This window comes from Grammomys surdaster, unplaced genomic scaffold, assembly GCF_004785775.1.
Source record: "Grammomys surdaster isolate TR1022 unplaced genomic scaffold, NIH_TR_1.0 1164, whole genome shotgun sequence".
Classification (NCBI taxonomy): domain Eukaryota; kingdom Metazoa; phylum Chordata; class Mammalia; order Rodentia; family Muridae; genus Grammomys; species Grammomys surdaster.
Window position 1 is genome coordinate 4,798,623 of NW_021605583.1, and position 21,913 is coordinate 4,820,535.

The window sequence follows — 21,913 nt, forward strand, 5'->3', positions numbered from 1 at the left end:
AAGGTAGCTGAGGGCTGGGGGTGTGGCTCGGTGGGCTGGGGGTGTGGCTCGATGGTAAAGTACCTAATTACAGCAGGTGTAAAACTCTAAATGAAACCTCAGCACCTATAACAGTCCTTTGATAAAAGATTATTAATATAGATTTATATTTATTTAAATAGGGTCTTCATGACTCTCTGAGTGTGGAAGGAGCGATTGTTGGCGCTTCTGCCCTGATTTTACAAGAACTCTGAAAAATTGGCTTTAAAAACGAAAGAGGGGGAACGGTACCCCCCAGAAGGAGTTCCCCGGAAATATTCTCCATCATGCCTTGTTCACTTTTAACTCTCTAAAACTGAAAGTTTATGGCAAATCTGCTGCTGACTGCCTCTGGCACCACTGAGACCAACCAAAACTATGCCACAGATATGGGGAAGGACCCTCTTACCCTTAAAGGGAATGGCTCAGACCCAGTTCCCTTACGGGGCCAAGGATTGACATGCCCGTTTGATACCACAGAAGGCGCAGCTAACCGGCTACCAAAAAGATTAATGAAATAAATAAATACCCCCACAAAGCCAGGCCCAACCATAAATAAGATGAATAACAATTTACATCCAGGGAAGAGAAATCTCCCTGAGAATTCCCTTCTTTTTCCTTTCTGGGTAAAAATGAATCACCCGTAATGTCTGCTGTTAGAAGTTGTAAACCAGATGCTGGCCTCCGAACTTATACTACTCAGACCTTTGAAGGGCCACTGACAAGAACATCAAACAGCTAGAGATTGACATCACTAATCTGAAGAAATCCCTCGTTTCGCTGTCTGAAGCGACCTCCAAAAATCACAAAGATTCTTATTGGACCTGATTTACTCTATAACAATAGAAAAGGCTGTGTACAGCTCTTGACTGTGTACAGCCCTTAAAGAAGAATGTTGCCTTTACATAGACAAGACAGGGAGGGTTAAAGAGAGCATGAAATAGGTCAGTAAAGGCCCTGAGAAAAATCAGAGAGAGAAAGAGACAGATGAATGCTGGTACAAGAATTGTTTTTCAACCTCTCCAGGGTTGTCAACCCTACTTCCTCCCATCTTGGGACCATTATTTGGGTTCTTTTTGCTTTTTTTCTGCTGGTCCCTGGGCCTCAAATAGGCTGACTAACTCTGTGAAACAACAGATAAATAATTTGGTAGCAAAACCTACTCAGATACATTATCATAAGTTAGCTATGGAGGACCACGAGATTCAAGATGAGGTTGTTACTTTATACAGGGTGCTCCCAAAACCCATCTCCACCCAACCTAAAAGAGGACACTTCTGCCCCTAGACCAAGCAGAGAGGGACCACCCAGAACCCCCTCTGACTGGCGATCTGAATTCTTGCTTAGGCTTCGAGGCTAAGCACTACAAGGGAATATAAATAAAAGTTAAAAATATCTCTCTGGGTTCCCTGAGGGACAAGCCTGACTGCATAGGGGTTGATGTCAAAAGTATCCCCTCTCCAGGAAAAAGACATTGGGATGGGTATGGCCCTCATGCCTCACTGAACAACGACAGGGGGACCGGAGCCATTACAAGGTCCCCTTCAATTACTGGAGGTCAGGCCTCTATCCCCGCCTTCGCAAGACTAGAATCGCCACAGCCCTTATATACTTAGAGGAGGGAGGAGATATCAGAGGCAGCCCTGATTATTCACTGAAGGCCTAAAACCAGCCATAGGCCTAAAATCAGTAATAAGCCTGTCATACATGTATACTAACACCAAGTCTTGGGTCTCAGTGAAAAAACATTGAAACAGATGGCTATAAGCTATTGTAAACAGGCAGCTTTTGTGGAAATTTACAAGCCTGAGTAGTCATAGACCTTGTAAATAGGTAGCCTTGGCAGACAATAACAACTTAGATAAGGACAAGTGAGTCATAGGCAGAGTCATAGTGACCTGTCCCCTGAACCTTCACCCTGCTGATACCTGGTTCTGAAAGATATCTGTATTCCCCCTGAACACCCACACTCCAGTGTCATCCCCTTCCCCACATCCTGCCTTTCTGTGTTTATAACCCCTGTGTGAATGAATTACGATTTGAGAAAAAATAATTTAAAAAAAGAAAAAAAAAAAAACCTCAGCACCCAAGAAGGAGAAAACAGGGAAGTGTTATCAGTGAAGTTAATCAAGAAAGAGAAGGTCACTATTCTCACTTGCTCTTTCCGAGATTTCATTCTGTAGCCCTGGCTGACCTGCAACTCGCTCTGGAGCCTTGGCTGGCCTCAAGCCTTCAGCAACTCTCCTGCTTCTGCCTTCCGAGCATCAGGTGTGATTACAGGTGTGAGCCACCATGTCTGGCATCCTCAGCCCTCTCCCTTACCGAGTCTACATAGCCTGGCCAACTCCGTAGGCGAGAAAATTTGATCTCAGCATTTGGGAGGTGCAGAGAGGAGGGCCAGGAGTTCATGGCCAATGTTAGCTACATATAATCAAGCAAGGCCTTCTAGTGAAGCTTGTATCCCCAGCTATGTGGGAGACTAAGGCAGGAGGATCTAGAGAGAGTTCAAGACTAGCCTGGGCTATAGAATGAACTCAAGGCTAGTCTGATTTAGCAAGACTCTATCTCAATGAAATGAAATGAAATGAAATAAAATAAAATCCTGGGCTGTAGTTCAGTGGTAGAACACCTACCTGACATACATAAAGGCCTGACTTTGAGCCCCAACACCAAAAACAATAATGGCAATAAATAGATTAATATATATGTGGGAGTGGGGTATGTATAAAGATAGCATTCATTTTAGAGAAAAATAGATGCATTCTTTAATAACTGCCATTGGGACAGTTACAGTCCATATGGAAGAAGAGAATGCCAAATCCACATCTCACCCAAAAACTAAGCTTCAGATATACTAAGGAGCTTAACGTTAAAATTGAAGTAGAGGGGGGCTGGAGAGATGGCTCAGTGGTTAAGAGCACTGACTGCTCTTCTAGAGGTCCTGAGTTCAAATCCCAGCAACCACATGGTGGCTCACAACCATCTGTAATGAGATTTGATGCCCTCTTCTGGTGTGTCTGAAGACAGCTACAGTGTACTCATATAAATGAAATAAATAAATCTTTAAAAAAAAAATTGAAGTAGAGGAAAAATAGAATATTCTCACTATATTAAATTAAAGAAAACCTCCTCAATACAACCCAAGGGGAGGGGAACGCACAACTGGACAGTTTCCCCTTAAATATGCAGCGTGTCTGTAGAACCGGAAGCACCCTCAGCATCCTGGCTCTCCCGCGCATATGGAGCTGTGGAAACACAGCTGGGGTGCTAGGCAAACGAAGTGCAGAGCACTAAGCTGTGTTTACCCTGAACTGCCACTGTCAGGTGCTGGGCTCCAGCGAAGTACTGACACACTGTTCAGGGGGTGGGAAAATGCAGCCTAGGATGTGGGAGGCCGAAGTTGGGGTTCCCTGATTCCCAGGCATCCAGTCTCCGCTGGAAAACTGCACAGCGGAGTTGGGAACAGAGTTGGGGCCTTGTGGGCTGAGGATGAAGTCAAGCCTGGGGCTGGGGGAATGGGAACTCTGGTTTAGCTCGTTTGGGATTGACCTTAGCTTAGTGGAGGGTTGTCTGGGAGCGCAGAAGGACCTTCTGCAAGAGGGCTCTGTAGATGAAGGCTTCCTCCATGTTTCCCATGGTGGTTCTCGATGAAAGAGACAGTCCTTGGTTCTAAACTGTTTATTGATTGTTCATTGTGGAAAATGGGACCATACCAACTTCTTAGGGTGGACCAGAGATTAAATACCTTTTGCAGGGAGGAATGTTCATGAAGAAAAGCTTATTGGCTAAACGTACAGGGCCTCATTAACATGGAGAACTAGATACCTCATTAGCATGGAGAACTCTGTCCTGGGCTATGCAACTTAAGTTGGGAGTGTAGTCATGTTCCAGGCCAGGACTCTAGTAGGGAGACACCCACTGACTCAGGTGGGTGCCTGGGAGCTGGGGTCTTGGATCCACTCAATCTTAACAAGTTTCCTGGCATGATCGACTCTCCCATACGCTCACTGTCTGGGAGACCACAGTCTCACTTCACCTTTCTGTTTCAAAGGCCCTCATCTGTGAACCAGGGTAAGGGTGATGTGGTGGTTTGAATATGCTTGGCCCAGAGAGAGGCAGTATTAGGAGGTATGGCCTTGTTGGAGTAGGTGTGGCTTTGTTGGAGAAAGTGTGTCACTGTGGGAGTGGGGACCTTCCTTCTCACCTTATGTGGGAGTCAGTCTTCTCCTAGCAGCCTTCAGATGAAGATGTAGAACTCTTAGCTCTTCCTGCACCATGCCTGCCTGGATGCTGCCATGTTCCTAGCCTTGATGATAATGAACTGAACCTCTGAACCTGTAAGCCAGCTTAATTAAATGTTGTCCTTATAAGAGTTGCTTTGGTCACGGTGTCTGTTCACAGCAGTAAACCCTAACTGAGACAGAAGTGGTGGCATGAGCCTTGTCATGAAAGCTGTGTGAAGGTGGACAAGGTGGCACAAACCTATAATCCCAGCACTTGCTAGGCTCCCCACTGTTCTAGGTCATCTGTTCTAGCCTAGCGTATGTACAAAGTAAATTACAGGCCAGCCAGGGCTACATGGTGAGATCCTGTGTCAGAAAAACAAAAAACTGAAACCTTAATGAGGTAATATGTGCAAAGCACTTGGAATGGGGTTTGGCACACTGTGAACACTTGGTGAAGACTAGTTGTCAACTGTGTTACTACATCTCCTGAGGGGGGGGGGAAGGTGACATTTACAAAGATAAAACTCAAACTGCATATTAGGAACCATTTGTTACACTATGGGGAAACAAAGGGTTAATGGCTACAATCCATAAGGAGCCTCCACAAATTAATGAAACTATCCAAACAAGGTGACAGAGAAATGACCAAAGAATATGGAGAAATTGTTCACAGAAGAAATTCAAATGGTTAGTAATCATATAATTTATTAAAATGTAAATTGAAACCATTATGAGCTACTGTGATAGCACACGCTTGGGTACTTGGGAGGTGGAGATGGAGTTCAGTGCCAACCTGAGTTACATGACACTCTGTTTTAAAGAAGCACCAGGAGCTGGAGAGATGGCTCAGTGGTTAAGAGCACTCACTGTTCCTGCAGAGGACCAGAGTTCAATTCCCAGCTCCCGCATCAGGCAGCTCACAACTACCTGTAACTTATCAAAAAAAAAAAAAGGATGGAGAGTTAGCTCAATGGGTAAGAGCACTGACTGCTCATCCAGAGGTTCTGAGTTCAGTTCCCCAGCTCACAACCATCTGTAATGGGATCTGATGCCCTATTCTGGTGTGTCTGAAGTCAGATATAGTATACTAACGTATCATAAATAAATAATTCTTTAAAAAAAACACACAAACACAAACTTAACAACAACAAAAAGTTGGATGGTAGTGGTGCACACTTTTAATTCCAGCACTCAAGAGGCAGAGCCAGGCAGATCTCTGAGTTCGAGGCCAGCCTGATACAGTTCCAGGATGACCAGGGCTACACAGAGAAACCCTGTCTCAAAAAACCAAACAAACAGAAAACCAATCAACAAATAAAATAAACTTCAAACCCAACCCAACCCAACCAATCAACCAAATAAAAATCCAATAATATGTAAGGATCACCTTTTCCTTCCTTCTTCTCTTTCTTCCTACCTCCCCTCCTTTCTTTTCTCCTCCTCTTCTTCCTCCTCCTCTTCCTCCTCCTCCTCCTCCTCCTCCTCCTCCTCCTCCTCCTCTTCTTCTTCTTCTTTTTTTTTTGGTTTTTCGAGACAGGGTTTCTCTGTGTAGCCCTGGCAGTCCTGGAACTCACTCTGTAGACCAGGCTGGCCTCAAACTCAGATATCTGTCTGCCTCTGCTTCCTGAGTGCTGGGATTAAAGGCTGTAAATTGTAAAATACTACTACTACTAATAATAATAAATTTTGGTAGTAATTTGGTAACATCTGTTTAGAAAGAATCAGCTGGTCATGAAATCTTAGTGTCAAAAAAAGAAAAAAGGGGAAAAGAGGCTGGAGAGATGGTGGTTCGGCTGTTAAGGTACACATTGCCCAGGAGTGGCGACCCATGCTTTTAGTCCCTGAGGGCTGACATCTCTAAGTTTGAGGTCAGCCATATCTACATATAGAGTTCCAGGTCAGTCGGTGACGTACGGTGAGATCTTGCCTCAAACAAACATACACAAACAAACTAAGAGTCAGTGTTGTTCTTGCAAAGCACTAAGTTCCAAGTTCAGTTCCCAGCAGCCACATGAAACAAACACCTGTAACTCCAGCTCCAGAAGATATGACACCTCTGACCTCGGAGTATACCAGTATACCTGCAGTCATGTGCACATGCTCACACACTGACACGCTTGCTTGCAAACCAAAAAAACAAAACAAAACAAAACAAAAAAAAACAGGCTCTGAAGATGGCTTGCTAGTACAGGCCTGTAGTCCTAGCTAATCAACCCAATGAGAGAAGCTATAAGCATCCTACTGGTTTGTCAGCTGATGTATCAGTTTTGCGATTCCCTCTTTCCTTCTTAATTTGTTTGGTAAAATGGTTTGTATTTCTGAATACCAACCTCGGGAGAAATTGAATAAAACACATAGTCCTCATCGACATGATGATAATTCCATAGACTCCCATACTTTTTGAAGACTATTTTTCTAGACCTTTCTCTGAGCTAGAAAGGGGTAACCCTTAAGGGGGCTTTTTTTTGGGCTGGAGAGATGGCTCAGCGGTTAAGAGAACTGACTGCTCTTCCAGAGGTCCTGAGTTCAACTCCCAGCAACCACATGGTGGCTCACAACCATCCGTACTGGGATCTGATGCCCTCTTCTGTGTGTCTGAAGAGAGTGACATTGTCTTTACATAAAATAAATAAATCTTACATTAAAAAAAAAAGGAGGCTTTTAATGTGCCTCAGCCTGGCCTAGAATGTGATTTTACTTTCTTTTTATCTCATTTAATTGATAATTAATTAATTAAATTAATTAAGACACAGTTTTTCTATGTAGCTCTGGCTGTCCTGGAACTCTGTAGATCAGGTTGGCTTTGAACTCAGAGCTCCACCTGTCTCTGCCTCCCATGTGCTGGGCTTAAAGGTGTGTGCCGCTGCCCCCACCTGGCTTATTTTGTTTTATTTTTATTTTTATTTTTTTTGTTTTTTTCGAGACAATGTTTCTCTGTGTAGTCCTGGCTGTCCTGGAACTCACTCTGTAGACCAGGCTGGCCTCGAACTCAGAAACCCGCCTGCCTCTGCCTCCCACGTGCTGGGATTAAAGGCGTGTGTCACCACCGCCTGGCTTGTTTTATTTTTAAATTATATGCATATGTGTATGCAAGTGTGTGTGCATGAGTGAGTGTGCGTGTGTGTGTACGTGTGTGTGTGTGCGTGTGTGTATAAGTGCCTATGTATCTCAGAGGCAGGGGATCTCCTTGGACTAGAGTTATGGGTGGTTGAGAGTCACCTGACTTGAGTGTTGGGAACTGAACTTGCATCCACTAGAAGAGCAACACTGAATCATCTCTCCTACCCAACTTTTCTATTCTTCTCTCTTTCTTGTTTGAGGCAGCATCCCACTATATAGCCCTGGAACTGGATATGTAGACCTGGCCAGCATAGAACTCACAGAGATCTGCTTGTCTCTGTCATTCTTTTTTTCTTCCTCTTCCTTCTCTCCCTTCTTTTTTTCTTCCTCTCCTGCCTCCCTCCCCATCCTCCTCCTCTTCCTTCTTTTTGTTTTTTTTTTCCTGACAGGGTTCCACTGTGTAACAGTCCTAGAACTCATCTTGTAGACCTGTTTGGCCTTGAACCTACAGAGATTTGACTGTCTCTGCCTTCTGAGTGCTGGGAGTAAAGGCATTGGGATTAGATGTAGTTCAGCTACCACCACCTGGCTTCTCCTTCTCCTTCTCCTTCTCCTTCTCCTTCTCCTTCTCCTTCTCCTTCTCCTTCTCCTTCTCCTTCTCCTTCTTCTTCTAAGATTTGTTTACTTTATGTATATGAGTATACTGTAGCTCTGTTCAGACACACCAGAAGAAGGCATTGGATCCCATTACAGATGGCTGTGAGCCACCATGTGGTTCCTGGGAATTAAACTCAGGACCTCTGGAAGAACAGTCTGTGCTCTCAACCGCTGAGCCATCTTTCCAGCCCCACTACCTGGCTTCTTTTTCAAAAAAATATTCTATTCTTTTATGTGTTTGAGTGTTTTGCCTGCAGGTATGTCTGTGTACCACACGTGTTCCTGGTGTGGGTGGAAGCCGGAAGAGGTGTTGGATCCTCTGGAACTAGAGTTTCTGCTGGTTGTGAGCTGCCAGGTGGGTGCTGGGAATCAGACTCTGGTCCTCTGGAAGAGGAGCAGGTATTGGTAGCTGCTGAGTTGTCTCTGTAGCCTCACCTAGCAAGTTCTTGTGTATAGGAAGCTATGGGCAGTGTTTACTTATGTCTGTGGTCATGACATGGCATCCCTTCCATGTCTGGTCCATTGGCCCCTTAGGGACACTTTTAAAGATTACGATGACGGTGAGGAGGAATGATTTTTTTTTCCACCTGTGGTGAGAATAAAGGAATTGCAGAAAGATTTGAAGTTAAACATGAGAAACACATCCTGATGTCTGGTTCGAGATCCATAGTAACCACACTCTAAATTTCTTCTTGTCGGATTAGACCCTAGCAGTGTGGGACTAGTTTTTAAAGTTACAGTTGGAGAGACGGTTCAGCCGCTGAGAGCACTTGCTGTTCTTGCCGAGGACCTAGGTTTGGTTTCTAGCACCCACAAGGTGGCGCACAACTGCTTATAACTCCAGTTCCAGAAGATCCAGTGCCCTCTTCTGGCCTCCACGAGTATCAGGTGTAATGTTCATAAAACATCCATACATTAAAAAAAAATTTTTTTTTTTGAGACGGGGTCTCACTGTGTAGTCCCAGCTGGCTTGGAACTCATTATAAAGGCCAGGCTACCCTCAAACACACAGAGATCTGTCTGCCTCTGTGCCCCAAGTGGCGGGATTAAAGGTTTGCGTCATCAGGTCCGGTCCACGCATAATGCATTGAAAGGAAAAAGTTACTAGGCAGCACTCTTGACAACTGAGCCATCTCTCCAGCCCCTTCATAGTTCTTTAATAATCACTGATGTCCATGTGATTTTACTCGACCTTTACAAAATGATGGCCTATAAATGATGAGTAACTATTAATATTATGAATCTTCCTTTTCTTCCGCGGGGGAAATTCTCTTTTATCTACATTCAGGTCTTTCTTTTAAATCTTTGGGGGGTGGGAGTGGGGTTGTGCTTATTCACTATTTTGAACTACAACTTTCAGGATGCAACGGGCAAAGCCTCGTGGGGACCTTCAACCAATCAAATGACAACGCTCTCAGTCAGCGACCTATTGGCTCTTGGGAGAGGCGGGCCTCTCAGTTGCTAGGCCAGTGCCTTTCCGGAAGTGGTTGCTGGTCGCTGCAGGGCAACACCCCGGCGTCCCTGGAAGCGGGGAGCCGGACACCCCGGCGTCCCTGGAAGTGGGGGGGCCGGGGTGGTGCTGGGGAGGCGGCGCAGAGCCATCGTCCCGGAAACCCCCGGATCGGGGACAGGTGAGATCGCGGAGCCAGGCTTGGTGGCGTGGCAGGAGTTTGCAGGGAGCTGAGGCGCTGTGAGGTGTCGCTGAGCGGGAACTGAGATGGGAGAGGAGAGCCCTCCGGCGTGCGCGGCCTGGCTTTCTAGCCTCTCCTGAATTTACACCCCACCTCCAGCCTCCATCCCACTCCTGGGCTATCCCAAGCTCAGCCAAACGCTTGGCATCTTTCGGCCAGCTGGGCAGGAGAGGAGGTTTGGGGTTTTCTTTGCACTGATTCAGGAATCTCCGCCCAGAACCGCTGCCCTCTTCTTGGCCTCGGTGACTCGCCCTTGCGCGGCTGCCAGCTCAGCCCTTTTGCAGGCCCCTGCATGCTTCTCTCCGCACTCCATCTCTGGATTGCGACTAGAGCTTCCAGTTACCGGTTGCTCTGCGAAGTACTTATTGCCTGGCCAAATACCTCTTTGTCGAGCTTAGATGTGCTTGCGGATTGTCTCCAAACCTCCCCCTTGGACCTTCTATCACTGTCTCCCGTGTTTCTTGTCTCAGTGGAGAAACTTCCTCAGTCACTTAGCCCAGTCTACGCTGAGAATTCATTCTACTGACTGCTGGACTCATCTGGCACGTCTCGGATTCTAGGCAGTCGGCTTCTTGGTTAACGCCTAAAATCACAACGCACTGCCTGAAATCTCTCTTCCTTCTTCTCTTCCTTCACCTAGACGCGAGACCTGCTATTTTACGTTCTTCCACCTTCAGGATTAGCCCCCTTTCATTCAGGTAGCCGCTAACTTGGGTCTTCATTTCTCGGCTGTAGTTTCAGAATAACTGCCTCTGGATTTGGCCCTGTCTGATTAGTTCTCGGGCAGCTGTCAGAGTCACCTTTCCGAACGGTAATTCTCACCATGCCAACCCTCTTTTTATGAAATTCCCGTGGCAGCCACTTCTGAAGTCCTGCATACAGCTTCAGCCCTCGCAAGCCTGTATTAGCTGTTCCTTGCCTTCCCTTCAAGCAGTGTCTTTATTTGAAAAGTGGGACTATTAATCCTTATCTAGCTGAGAGGCTGGGGCGAGATGATGAAGGGTAAAAGCCCTTGGTACTGTCCCTGTCACTTACAAGTGTTTGGGGGGAAGTGTGCAGTTAGTCCAAGTTTTTGTTGTTATAATTAATCCTGACCCCTTTAAACACATTTGCCCTGCTCGTGCTCTCTTTCCCTTTCCCCTTTCCCTCTCCCTCCCTCCCTACACACACACACACACACACACACACACACACACACACTCATGGAGTTGGTGTTTTGCCGTACTAGGAATTGAACTCAGGGCTTTGCACATGCTAGGCAATCGCTAGTCGCCTCTCTTTCCCTCCAAGCTGCTTTGCCTCCGTTCCTGGTGTGCCTTCTGCTCTAAATTTCCTTGCTTTAGGGGTCCTGAGATAGCTCAGTTGGTAAAGTTCTCTCTCTCTAGGCGTGAGAACCCTTGTAAAAAAAGCCAGGCATGCTGGTTCCTGCTTGTGCCCTCAGTGCTGGAGACATAGAGGTAAGGGGCTCCTGGGACTGGAGTTAGGGGTGAACTGCACACCACAGACTCTGACCTTGGTGCTAGGAACTGAACTTAGGTCCTCTGGAAAGGCACCGAAGCACTGTTACCCTGAGACATCTTTGCAGCCCCAGTCACTCTGATTCTCCTTCCACTCTGGCCTCCATTTCAGCCTGTGTGGGAGAAGCGCTTTTCAACTTGCCCCCCCCCCCCTTCAGCAACATCTCTGGTACTTTCCTGATGGCTGGTGTCCCCTGCTGCAGGGCCTTTGCACGTGCTGCTGCTTCTGTTGTTAGAACTTGCTTCCTTCTCTGTCAGTGAATACCTATTCATCCTCCAGGTCTCAGCAGGGCACCGTACATCAGGCTCAGGTGTGTGGTGTGTGTGTGTGTGTGTGGTGTGGTATATGTGTGAGTTGTGTGTGTGTGTCAGCCAGAAGACAACTTGAGGAAGTAATCCTTTCCTTCCACCATGTGGGTCTTGGGGATGGAATACAAGGTTGTTAGGTTGTTAGGTTATTAGGTTGGTTGTAGGTTGGTGGCAAGTACCTACTGAGCCATCTTGCTAGCTCCCTCAACCCCATCCTTTGTTCTCTTCTCTTCTTCTTCTCCTTCTTCTTCTCTTGGTGAGGCAGTTACTGACATAGCCTTGGCTGGCCTGAACACCTGTAGTTGAGAATGACCTTGAACTTGAAATTCTGTTTGCACCTCCCAAGTGCTGAGATGCTGGGCATGCTTCTGTCTCCATGCCTAGTTTAGCACTGATACTCTTATCTGGGACTGTCTGGCTAAGGGGTATTTGCACAAGGGAGTCATGACTGAGTCTGCTTAATCACTGTCACAGAGGGAAATTTGATCACGAGTGACCTCTGCGAGCTGTCGGTGAGGTATGAGTTCAGACAGCACCCTTCTGCCTTGCATCTCTTTACCCTTCTTGTTCTCTCCTTGCCACGCCGGCCCTGAATCAAGGAAAGGTATAGTGTACCCCAGCCATAATTTATTTTGTTTTCCTGGCAGAAGATTTGTTTGAAATTTGGAAAAATCTATGAATTCAGATTTTCCGCCTTCTTCCTGCCCTGTAGGTTTTTGTGAATAGTCGGGTGTCCTGGTTTGTTTCTTATTGCTGTTAAAAACAGCATGACCAAAGCAACTTGGGGAGAAAAGGGTTTATTTCGTCTTGCAGTCCATTATGAAGGGAAGGGATGTCAGGGCAGGAGCTGAAGCAGGAGCAGAGGCAGGGACCACGGAGGAAGAGTCAGGGATGGAGGAAGAGGCAGGTCCCTTGGAAGAACTCTGCTTGTTTTACTGGCTCACTCTTTGTGGCTTGCTCAGTTACTGTTATTTTTTTTATTTATTTTTTATTTTTTTTGAGGCAGGGTTTCTCTGTGTAACATAGCTCTGGTTGCCCTGGACTTGCTTTATAGTTCAGGCTGGCCTTGAACTCACAGAGATCTGCCTGCTTCTGCTTCCCAAGTGCTGGAATTAAAGGCACGCATCGCCAAGCTCGGCCCTTGTATTGTTTTTGTTTTTTGAGACAGGAGTCTCTCTGTGGCCATCCCGAAACAGAAACACACTATACAGAGCAGCCTCTGCCTGCCTCTGCCTCCCCATTGCTGAATTAGAGGCACATGGCATCGCACGAGCCAGTCTGATGGAGGCAATTCCTCAATTGAGGTTCTTGCTTCCCAGGTGACTCTGGTTTGTGTCAAGTTGGCAGAAACTAAACAGCACTTGAGGCTTGTCTGTTGTTGTTTTCCTACGAGGACAGCAGTTGTTCCTGGCTCTGGGTTTCTGCAGATGGGATGGAGACGCAGGCCACACCTCTCAGATGCAGTTTCTCAGGTTGTGTGAAGAAGTCAGCTCAGTTTAATTAGTGCTAGTTTGTGTTTGGGTCAGTCCTGTCTGTAGCCTTTCCTTGTCTCCTCCCCTCTTCTCTCTAAGTAAGAGGATTAAGGACTCAGGTGACCCCCGTCTGTGTCCTGGTTTCTGTCTATCCCTGTACTGGTTTTCAGAGTGAGTGGCAGCCAGGCCTTGTCCATCTCTGACTGAGAGTAGAGGCATAGATGTGGTGTCTGGACGGTGGTCTGGCTTCTGAGAGGGGATCATTTTCTCTCAGCTTAGGTATCAGGAAATTCTTTTTTCTTTTTCTTTTTTCTTTCTTTCTTTTTAATTTTCTTGCTTGGAGGGGCATGGTGGGAATGAGAGGGGCAGAGTCTGGTTTTCTTGGAGATCTGGTGAACTGAAGAAGATCTGAGTGTCGTGATCACAGAAGGCCACAGGAACAGGTCTTGATGGCTTCCCTATTGCTACTCAGAGGTCCTTCTTGATGGATCTGAGTTAGAGTCACAGTCACCAGCCTCAGCCATTACTCACTCCACTGCAGGCTGGGCTAGGCTTGACCTTTAGGACGGGCAATTGAGGGGTTAGAGGAGTGTCTTCTTTCTGGGGAGGAACAATGCCTGCTCCTTGTGCCACCTGGAATAGTCACGAAGTGGACAGGAGAGGTCACACCTCGGGTGGCTCACTCAGGTGGGAGGGCGGTGACAGACTACTTGTTTGTTTCTTTAGGTTTCAGCCTGGGAGCTGCTGTGGGGAAGGTTAATAGAACCCCTGGGGTCCAGAGCTGGAGGTGAGACTAGGGGCAGGAAGAGAGGGACAGTCCCAGCATCACAGGAGGTTCACCAGCACTGCAAACAAGCAAATAAAGTATCACAGTGCATGTAGCGACCAACACCAGCCTGTGAGCTAAGAACTTGCCGTCCACGCATCCATGCATGGAAACCTTGGCTTCCAAGTAGATGTCTGTCCTAGTCAGCTCGGGCTGCTAGATGATGGCTTAAACAACAGGCATCCATTCTTTTCATGGTTCTGGAGGCCGGAAGTCACAGATGAGGTCCTTCCTAGTTCCCACCTTGCACGTGGCTACCATCCTTTGTCTTCATTTGACGGAGTGAGAACGCCGACTTCTATTCCTTTGCTTAGGTCAGATCAGGATCCCACCCATATGACCTCACTTAATGTTGACTGTGTCTTAAAGTTCTGCTTCTTATTAAGTCAGAGCATCAGGTGTTTTGGAGGGACACTGTCCAGTCCATCCAGACCCCCTCTCTTCCCTTCCTCCCCCATGCTCTCATTAAGCCTAGTAGCTCTGTACCCTTGTCCCCTTTCCACCTCAGCTTCTTCCACCCGGTTTAGGCCCTCGTTAACTTTCTAACTTTCACTGGGACGGAAGCCTTCTCATGGGCCTCCTGACGCCATTTTCTTATTTCTCCAATTCAGCCATGCCCGTCTTACCGGAGTTTCTGTCCTAAGTAAAATGCCACCCTGTGTAGTTTTTCTCTTTCCAAAGCCCTCAGCTGTCCTCAGTCTTCAGTGGGAATTGGTCTTCTTGTCTTAGTGCTCTCAGGGCAGGTGCTGACGGCACACTGACTCCTGGCAGTGTGTGACTCAGTGACTCCCTGAGTTTGCATGCTGGGGAAGGGGGCACCATCGACTATGGTTGCCTCACTGTGCCCTGAGGTGTGCTGACACCCGAGACCCCGTGTTTTTGGTATCACTGGGGTTTTCTGGCTGAGGTGTTCTTCAGTTTGGGATATTCTCCTGTTTGGGGAGGGATACAAAGTTAAACTCTTTAAAAGGTTTATTTATTTTATGTGTTCGACTGCATCATGTGCATCCCTGATGCAGACAGAGGCCAGAAGATGGAGTCAGATCCCCAGGAACCGGAATTGTAGAAGGTTGTGAACCACTTCATGGGCGTTGGAGAATTGAACCTGGAACAGCAGCCAGTGCTTCTAACCAATGAACTATCTCCCCAGTCCTCAAGTGGAAACACTTTAGAGAGACAGGCTTGAAGATGTGGTGTGGTGTGTGTTCTGACTTCGAGCAGAGGCATATCAGGGCATTTCCCACGCACAGAGCCTCTGAGCTGCAGGCTGGGTCCTCAGCCACGCTGACTTTCAGGGTCTGGTTTGACCCAGATGCTCTATGACCCAACTCAACTCTCCACTCCATGCCGGCTCACTGATTTTCTCTTTGGATAGGGTCTCTGGGATCGAGATAGTTACGCCAGGCTGAACCATGGCTAGACGGCCTATCCTCTTAGGCGACCAGCTGGTTCTGGAGGAAGATTCTGATGAGACCTACATTCCCAGTGAGCAAGGTAAGAAACTTGTGGGCGATTGTAATCATTCTTTGAGCGCAGACGTTGTATTTGATTTATTTAAACACATTTAAAAAATATTTATGTGTGTGGGTGTTTTGCCTGCATGCATATCTGTAAACCAGATGTGTATAGTGTCTGAGGAGGCCAGGAGAGGACGTCAGATCTCCTGGAACTGAAGTTATGGATGGTTGTGAGCCACCATGTGGGTGCTGGGAATTGAACCTGGGGTCCTTAAGACCAGTCTTGCTCTCAACCACTAAGCCAACTTTGCACCCCCCCCCCCATTTGCTGTTGTTCTTCCAATATAGAGTTGGTTCATGCACAATATATTTGGGTTAGATCAGAGGTTGGCAAACTATAGCCTTTGGGCCCAAGTTGGCAGCTTGCCTATTTTTGTCAATAAAATTTTTATTGGAAGACAGCCATGTTTATTTCTGTGCCATCTGTGGCAGTCTTCATGCTTTGATAGCGGTGTCAAATAACCGTAATAGATTTAAAACCTTCAAAGCCTACAAGAGTTACTAATCTGACCAACTTTATAAACAATGTTTGCAGATACTGGAGAGCAGATTGGTTTTAAATGAGAGAGAAGTGTAGGGGCTATTGTGAAGTATGGCATGTGAATCCAGTTTCTTCAGAACAAGCTAAGGCCGGCACGTTGGCCCTCCCTGTAATCCCAGCACTCAGGAGGCTGAGGCAGGAGGATTGCTACAAGTTCAAGGCCAGGGCTACAGAATGAGTTTGAGGCTAGGCTGAACTACACAATCTCAGTATCAACAACAAGAATAACAAGATTGTGGCTTGTCGGTGGAGTGCCTGCTCCCCGTTCGTGAAGTCCTGGGTTAGTGACAGCGTCTCATAAATCCAGGTGTGGTGGTAGAGCTCTCAGCAGTGGGGGAGGGGCAACAAGGGAGGATTTGAAGTTCATGGTCAAGTCATCCGGCTCTGAGTTTAAGGTCCTCTCTTAAAACGGCAAAAGGAAAAAAAGTAGCATCATTTATTTATGTTACTTTGTTCGGTTCTCTGTTTTAAAAACTTTGTATTTATTTCCCTTTTAAACCCCACAGCAAGCTGAGTACCTTGGTTCAGGTCTTTACCCTTTTTAACCTCAGCACATGGGAGGCAGAGGCAGATCTGAGTTGCCAGCCAGCCAGTGCTATCCTGTTAGGCCCCGTCTCAAGCAGCAACAGCAAAAAAAAAAAAAAAACCAAAAAAGCAACCCCACGGTAACTCCTCGAGTCAGGTCCTGTCCTTGTCCCTGTCTATCGGAGAGGTTAAGGGAGGTCCCCGTAGTTCCTCATCTTGTGAAGGGTGGGTAGGTACAGCTGGGCCGCCCAGCTGTCTGTGCTTTGTGTTCTTCGTGGATTTTGAAGTTTGCTTTGACATTCTGAAGAGTTGTGGACCTGGGAACAAGTTATGCCTCCAGCTAAGGTGGTTTGTGGACCTGGTGGAGAAGGGTAAGAACACATGGCCCTGGGGAGGCCAGGACCCCACCTTAGACCTTGCAATTTGCTAATAGCCTAGTGTGTTTGCCTGTTGCCACGTAGAAGTCTTAGAATGGTACAGATTCTTTGTTTTTAATTATTCATAAGTTTCTCAACGTCTGTGTACTGGAGGATAGCATGGTGTGCACACCACAGTATACATGTGGTACAGATTCTTTGTTTTTAATTGTTCATAAGTTTCTAAACATCTGTGTACTGGCGGGTAGCATGGTGTGCACACCATAGTGCACATGTGGAAGTCAAAGGGCAGTGTGTGAGAATGCTCGCTCCCCGTGCATGAAGTCCTTGGTTCTCCCCTTCCACCATGTGGATTACAGGAACTAGACTCAGGCCTTCAGGATTGGTGACAAGGACCTTTACCTCTGAACTATCTTGTTGGCCCCACCCCCACTTCCTTTTCTGAGATCCAATTCATAGCAATCCTCCTATTTCATACTCCCAAGTACTGGGATCACAGCCATGGGTCACCACTCAGCTGTACTTTTGTTGTTCATTCTTTGGCATAAGACATTGAACCCAGACACTCAGGACACGCTGTACCACCGAGCTGTATGCTCAGCCTCCACCTATGTCTGCATACGTACTGTGTGTGCCCCTGGTGCCCACAGAGACCAGAAGAGGGTGCCGGATGCCCTCAAATTGGAGTTACAGACAGTTGTGATCCTCCATGTGGGTGTTGGGAATTGATCCTGGGTTTTCTGGAAGAGCAGCCAGTGCTCTTAAGCACTGAGCCATTCCTGTAGCCTAGAGTTTGTACTTTTCCTGTTGTCTGTCTGACTGTTGGTGACTGGCCTCTGAGTTATGTGCTTATCACGGTGAGAAAACCCGTTCCACCAAAAGTAGAACTGATTTTTCTCATATTCTAGTTTATTTTACTTCCAACACCGTCCATTGGGTAGCTCATCTCCCTACTGGCCTGGCCACTTTTGCAGGCGTCTGGATCTGTTTCTTTGCTCCCATTTGGATTGTCTGGCCACATGTCACTCTGAATTACCGAGGCACTTTGGATTCTAATACGGAGTAGGGCTGAAGCCCTTGTTCCAGTCTTTCCAGTTTCCTCGGCCATCTTGTTTGTTTTATTGGCCCACAGATTTAGACTTATCTGTCAAGCTCTGGGTAGGGCAGTGTTTGGGAGGACTGTTGGTACCTGGGGGTATCGTGATGAACATTGGATTGATGCAGAAGGGACTGTCATGTTTGTGGCGTCTTCCAAGAATGTCATATCCCTGTCCATGTGTCTTTTTGTGCTATCCTCGAATGACTTCAGATTTTCTCTGTTTTTTTTTTAACATCTATTTATCCTACGTGTGTTTGTACAGTATGTGTGTGGAGGGCAGAGGACAGTTTGCAGGAGACAGTTCTCTCCTTCCACCCGGTGAGCTCCAGGATGAGACTCTGAGCGTCAGGCTTGTCTGCAAGTAAATGTCCTTACCTGATGGCCGTACTGACTGACTTCACGCTTCCTTTACATTTTTTTTTTTTTTTTGAGGTAGAATCTCAGTTTGTACCTTAAGCTCTTGCTCTTGCCCTTTCTCTCTCTGTCTCTCTTTCTCTCTTTCTCTCTTTCTCTCTCTGTCTCTCTCCCTCTCTGTCTCTCTCTGTCTCTCTCTCTCTCTGTGTCTCTCTCTCTCTCTCTCTGTTTTCCTTTTCTTTGTCCCTCCCTCCCCCCCTCCTTCCCTCCCTCCTTCCTTCCTTCCTTCCTTTCTTTTCTTCTCTTTAGCCCGGCTAGCCTCAGCCTCACTATGTAGCCCATGTTGGTCTTGAACTCCTTTTTGTTTTGTTTTGTTTTTTTTTGTTTGGTTTTTCGAGACAGGGTTTCTCTGTGTAGCCCTGGCTGTCCTGGAACTCACTCTGTAGACCAGGCTAGCCTTGAACTCTCGAACTCAGAAATCCGCCTGCCTCTGTCTCCCAAGTGCTTGGAGGTCTTGAACTCCTATTCCTTGTGCCTCTGTCTCCTAAGTGCTAGGATTACAGATGTGGACCATCATGCATTGCTTCATTATTTCTGGAATTCAAGATGTTTTATCCCTCACCTCTTCCCAGATGCGAAACACCCCAAATCTGCCTTTTAGATGACGACATTTTGATGAGGGGATTCTTGACCCATAAAGTCTATGCAAATACTCCAAAACCAGAAAGGAACTGAAATCTTTAACATGTCTGGTCCCAAGAGTTTTGGGGAAAGGATGCTTGATTTCTCTCTCTCATTCTGCATCCCTGGATGCCCTGGAACTTGCTGTGTAGACCAGGCTGGCCTAGAATTCACAGAGGTCCTCCTATATAATCCTCCATGTCCTGAGTACTGGGACTTGTTTATATTTTGTAGACAGGGTCTTGCTGGCCTGAGATCAGGCTGGCCCGAGACGGGCAGTGATCCCTCGGCCTCAGCCTCTAGAGCATTGTGGGTACAGGCATGTGTTGCCTCATTTGGTTTGCATAAAGGTTTTTCTAGGGGATGCATTATAAAAGCTCTTCTGCCAATGTCTAGTCTGAGCCACACTACCTTATCTGCCTCGGCTTCCTGCTCAGCTCTCCGCTCTTGTTCCTGCATTGTCTGTGTCCCACCAGTAGCAGTGGCCTTCCAGGGAGAAATGGATTGTTCCCAGGCTGGATCCAATGCCCTTGGTGAGGTTTCAGGGTTCTTTGTGACATGGCTTGCCTACCATGCCAGTTGAGCTGTGCAGTCGTGTTGGTTTCTGGCAATCCCCAGATGCACTAAGCTGTGTCCCGTCACAGGTTCATTGCGCTGGCTCTTTGCTCTTTCCTATTGCCTAGAGGGTTCCCGTGGCTGTACTCTCTGAAGGAGCACCCGCCATCTTGATTGTCAGTCCATTGTAGTTTTGAGAGCAAGAGTTGTTTGTGTGTATTTATGTTTTCTTAGAGATTTGTTTTAAATTCTGTATAAATGTGTGTGTGTGTGTGTGTGTGTACATGAATGCAGATGGCTGCAGAAGACAGAGACATTCTAGAACTGGAGTTACAGGTGGTGGTGAGCCATCCAACATGGATGCTGGGAACTGAACTCTGGTTTTCTGCAAGGGGAGTTCAGGATCTGAACCAGTGAGCCATCTCTCTAGCCTGTGTGTTTATGTTTTCTTCTTTGCTGTTACAACTGTGAATATTCTCTCTCTCTCTCTCTCTCTCTCTCTCTCTCTCTCTCTTTTTTTTTCATGGTTCCGAGTAACCGGTTCATAGGAGGTGGTCACTGTGAAGTTGTGCTTGGCAGCATACACCTGTGATATGTACTTGGGAGACAGAGGCAGGACATTTGCAAGTTTAAGACTCACCTGAGCTACAATAGAACATTCTAAGTGAGACCCCATCTCAAAGAACTAGAAAAGGGGAAACTAGTCAATAAATCATCCTCTGGCCAGTTAAGTGCCAGCTGGTCCTTTAGAAAAAGTGTTATTTCCTAGTCCCCAGTGTGCCATCCTTCATTTCCCCATGCACTGGGCATAGTTGCCAGACCTGTCTAGCCCGGACTAGACTCAAGCCTGGGTATTTATTCCTGTGGCCACCAGGGACATGTTCCAATGAACATATCACCTATCCTTTTTCCCAAAGATGAGATTGCTCTTAGCATAATGCATAGGTCTCTTCTGTCCTCGAGCTCTCTGGCAAAGAGCTCTCCTAACTGCTTCTGAGAGCAGAGCAGAAATAGAGTCCAAAATATATACAACCATTGAGTAAGAGGCAGTCACCTTTAGGAAGAAGGGTTCACTAGACAGGGAAGAGGCCATCTGAGTGTCTACTTCCTCAGCTGGGTGCCTTCCTGTTTCTCAGAGAACCAGGCACTACCTTCTGTCTGCTGCAGTGACACATGGTACGTGCCACCGTCACAACACACACGATCCTTTCATGTTCTGTGTGTTTGCAAGGTCCTTAGAGAGCTCAGTCATCTGTAGTTGTTGGAACTTGCTTGGGGCTTGAGGGCCAAGTGCATGGGGCCCAGCCCTTGTCAGTCCCTCTGGAGTTTATCTTCTGGTAAGGTTGCCCTCATCCTGAATGGTTCCGGCTGTGGCTTTGAGTCCTTCCTGAGGTCTGCCCACGGTGAAGTCTTGGTTTCTCTCCTCACTCCCTCTGTTAACTGCGGCTTCAGATTATATTTGTGGGAGTTTGGAGGTAGCCTGGTTTGATTCAGATGACTCTCATGAATTGGGATATAAGGAAGCCGTTTCTGTATGTTGCTTGCTTGCTTGTTTGTTTAAGCTTTTTGAGACGGTCTCCGGTAGCCCAGCTGGCTTCTAACTCAGTGGGGAGTTGAGGAGAACCTTGAACTCCTGATCCTCCTGCCTCTGCTTCCCAAGTGCTGGGATTTTTGGATGTGTACCAGCACGTCCAGCTTTAGTTCTATATATTTTTTATTTCTATTTAGAGATGCTATATTTTATCATTGAAGCAAACTTGGAGAGTAAAGGAAAATTCAGAATAGAACTGTCTGTATTCTGCTTCTTTCCACCCCTCCCCATCCTTCTCTCTCTTACCTCTCCACCCTCCTCCTTTTCCCTCCTTCTCTCTTGCAGAAATCCTTGACTTTGCCAGAGTGATTGGTATCGACCCTATCAAGGAACCAGAACTGATGTGGCTGGCGAGGGAGGGGATTGAGGCTCCATTGCCCAAAGGCTGGAAACCATGGTAAGTCACCGCAGTGACTCACAAACCTGGGCTGTCAGTGGGACTTAGCTCTGGAATGTAGGTGTGTGTGTGTGTTTGTATATACATGTGTTTGTGTGTATAGATCAGATATGCACTGCCGAGCCCATCTTATTTTGTTTTTAAGTGTATGAATGTTTCTCTGCTTATGCATGTGTGCACCGTGTATGTGCTTGGTGCCTGTAGAAGCCAGAAGAAGACAATTCCTTGGAATTGTGGCTAGAGACTGTTGTGAGCCACCATGTCATCATGTACATATTGGGAAATAAACCCTGGTCTTCTGCAAGAACAGCAAGTGCTTTTAACTGCTGAATCATCACTCTCTCTCTCTCTCTTTCTCTCTCTCTCTCTCTCTCTCTCTCTAAGGTTTTACTATATATATCATATATAATAAAAATATATAATATATATACTCATATCATATATAGCCATATATATGTATATATGCATACTCATCATACACACACACACACACACACACA

General features: G+C 46.7%; 1 protein-coding gene across 2 annotated transcripts in view; it reads left to right on the forward strand.

The window, feature by feature from the left end:
* The first annotated feature begins 9,482 nt into the window (after nucleotides 1-9,482).
* Cep164 (centrosomal protein 164) overlaps nucleotides 9,483-21,913 on the forward strand; it is a 68,494-nt gene continuing 56,063 nt past the window's right edge. For both annotated transcript variants that reach the window (XM_028783780.1, XM_028783779.1), the window contains exons 1-3: nucleotides 9,483-9,592; nucleotides 15,152-15,270; nucleotides 21,302-21,413. In XM_028783780.1, the coding sequence (XP_028639613.1) occupies nucleotides 15,189-15,270; nucleotides 21,302-21,413 (194 nt within the window). In that variant the 5' untranslated portion in view covers nucleotides 9,483-9,592; nucleotides 15,152-15,188. The remainder of the gene's footprint in view (nucleotides 9,593-15,151; nucleotides 15,271-21,301; nucleotides 21,414-21,913) is intronic.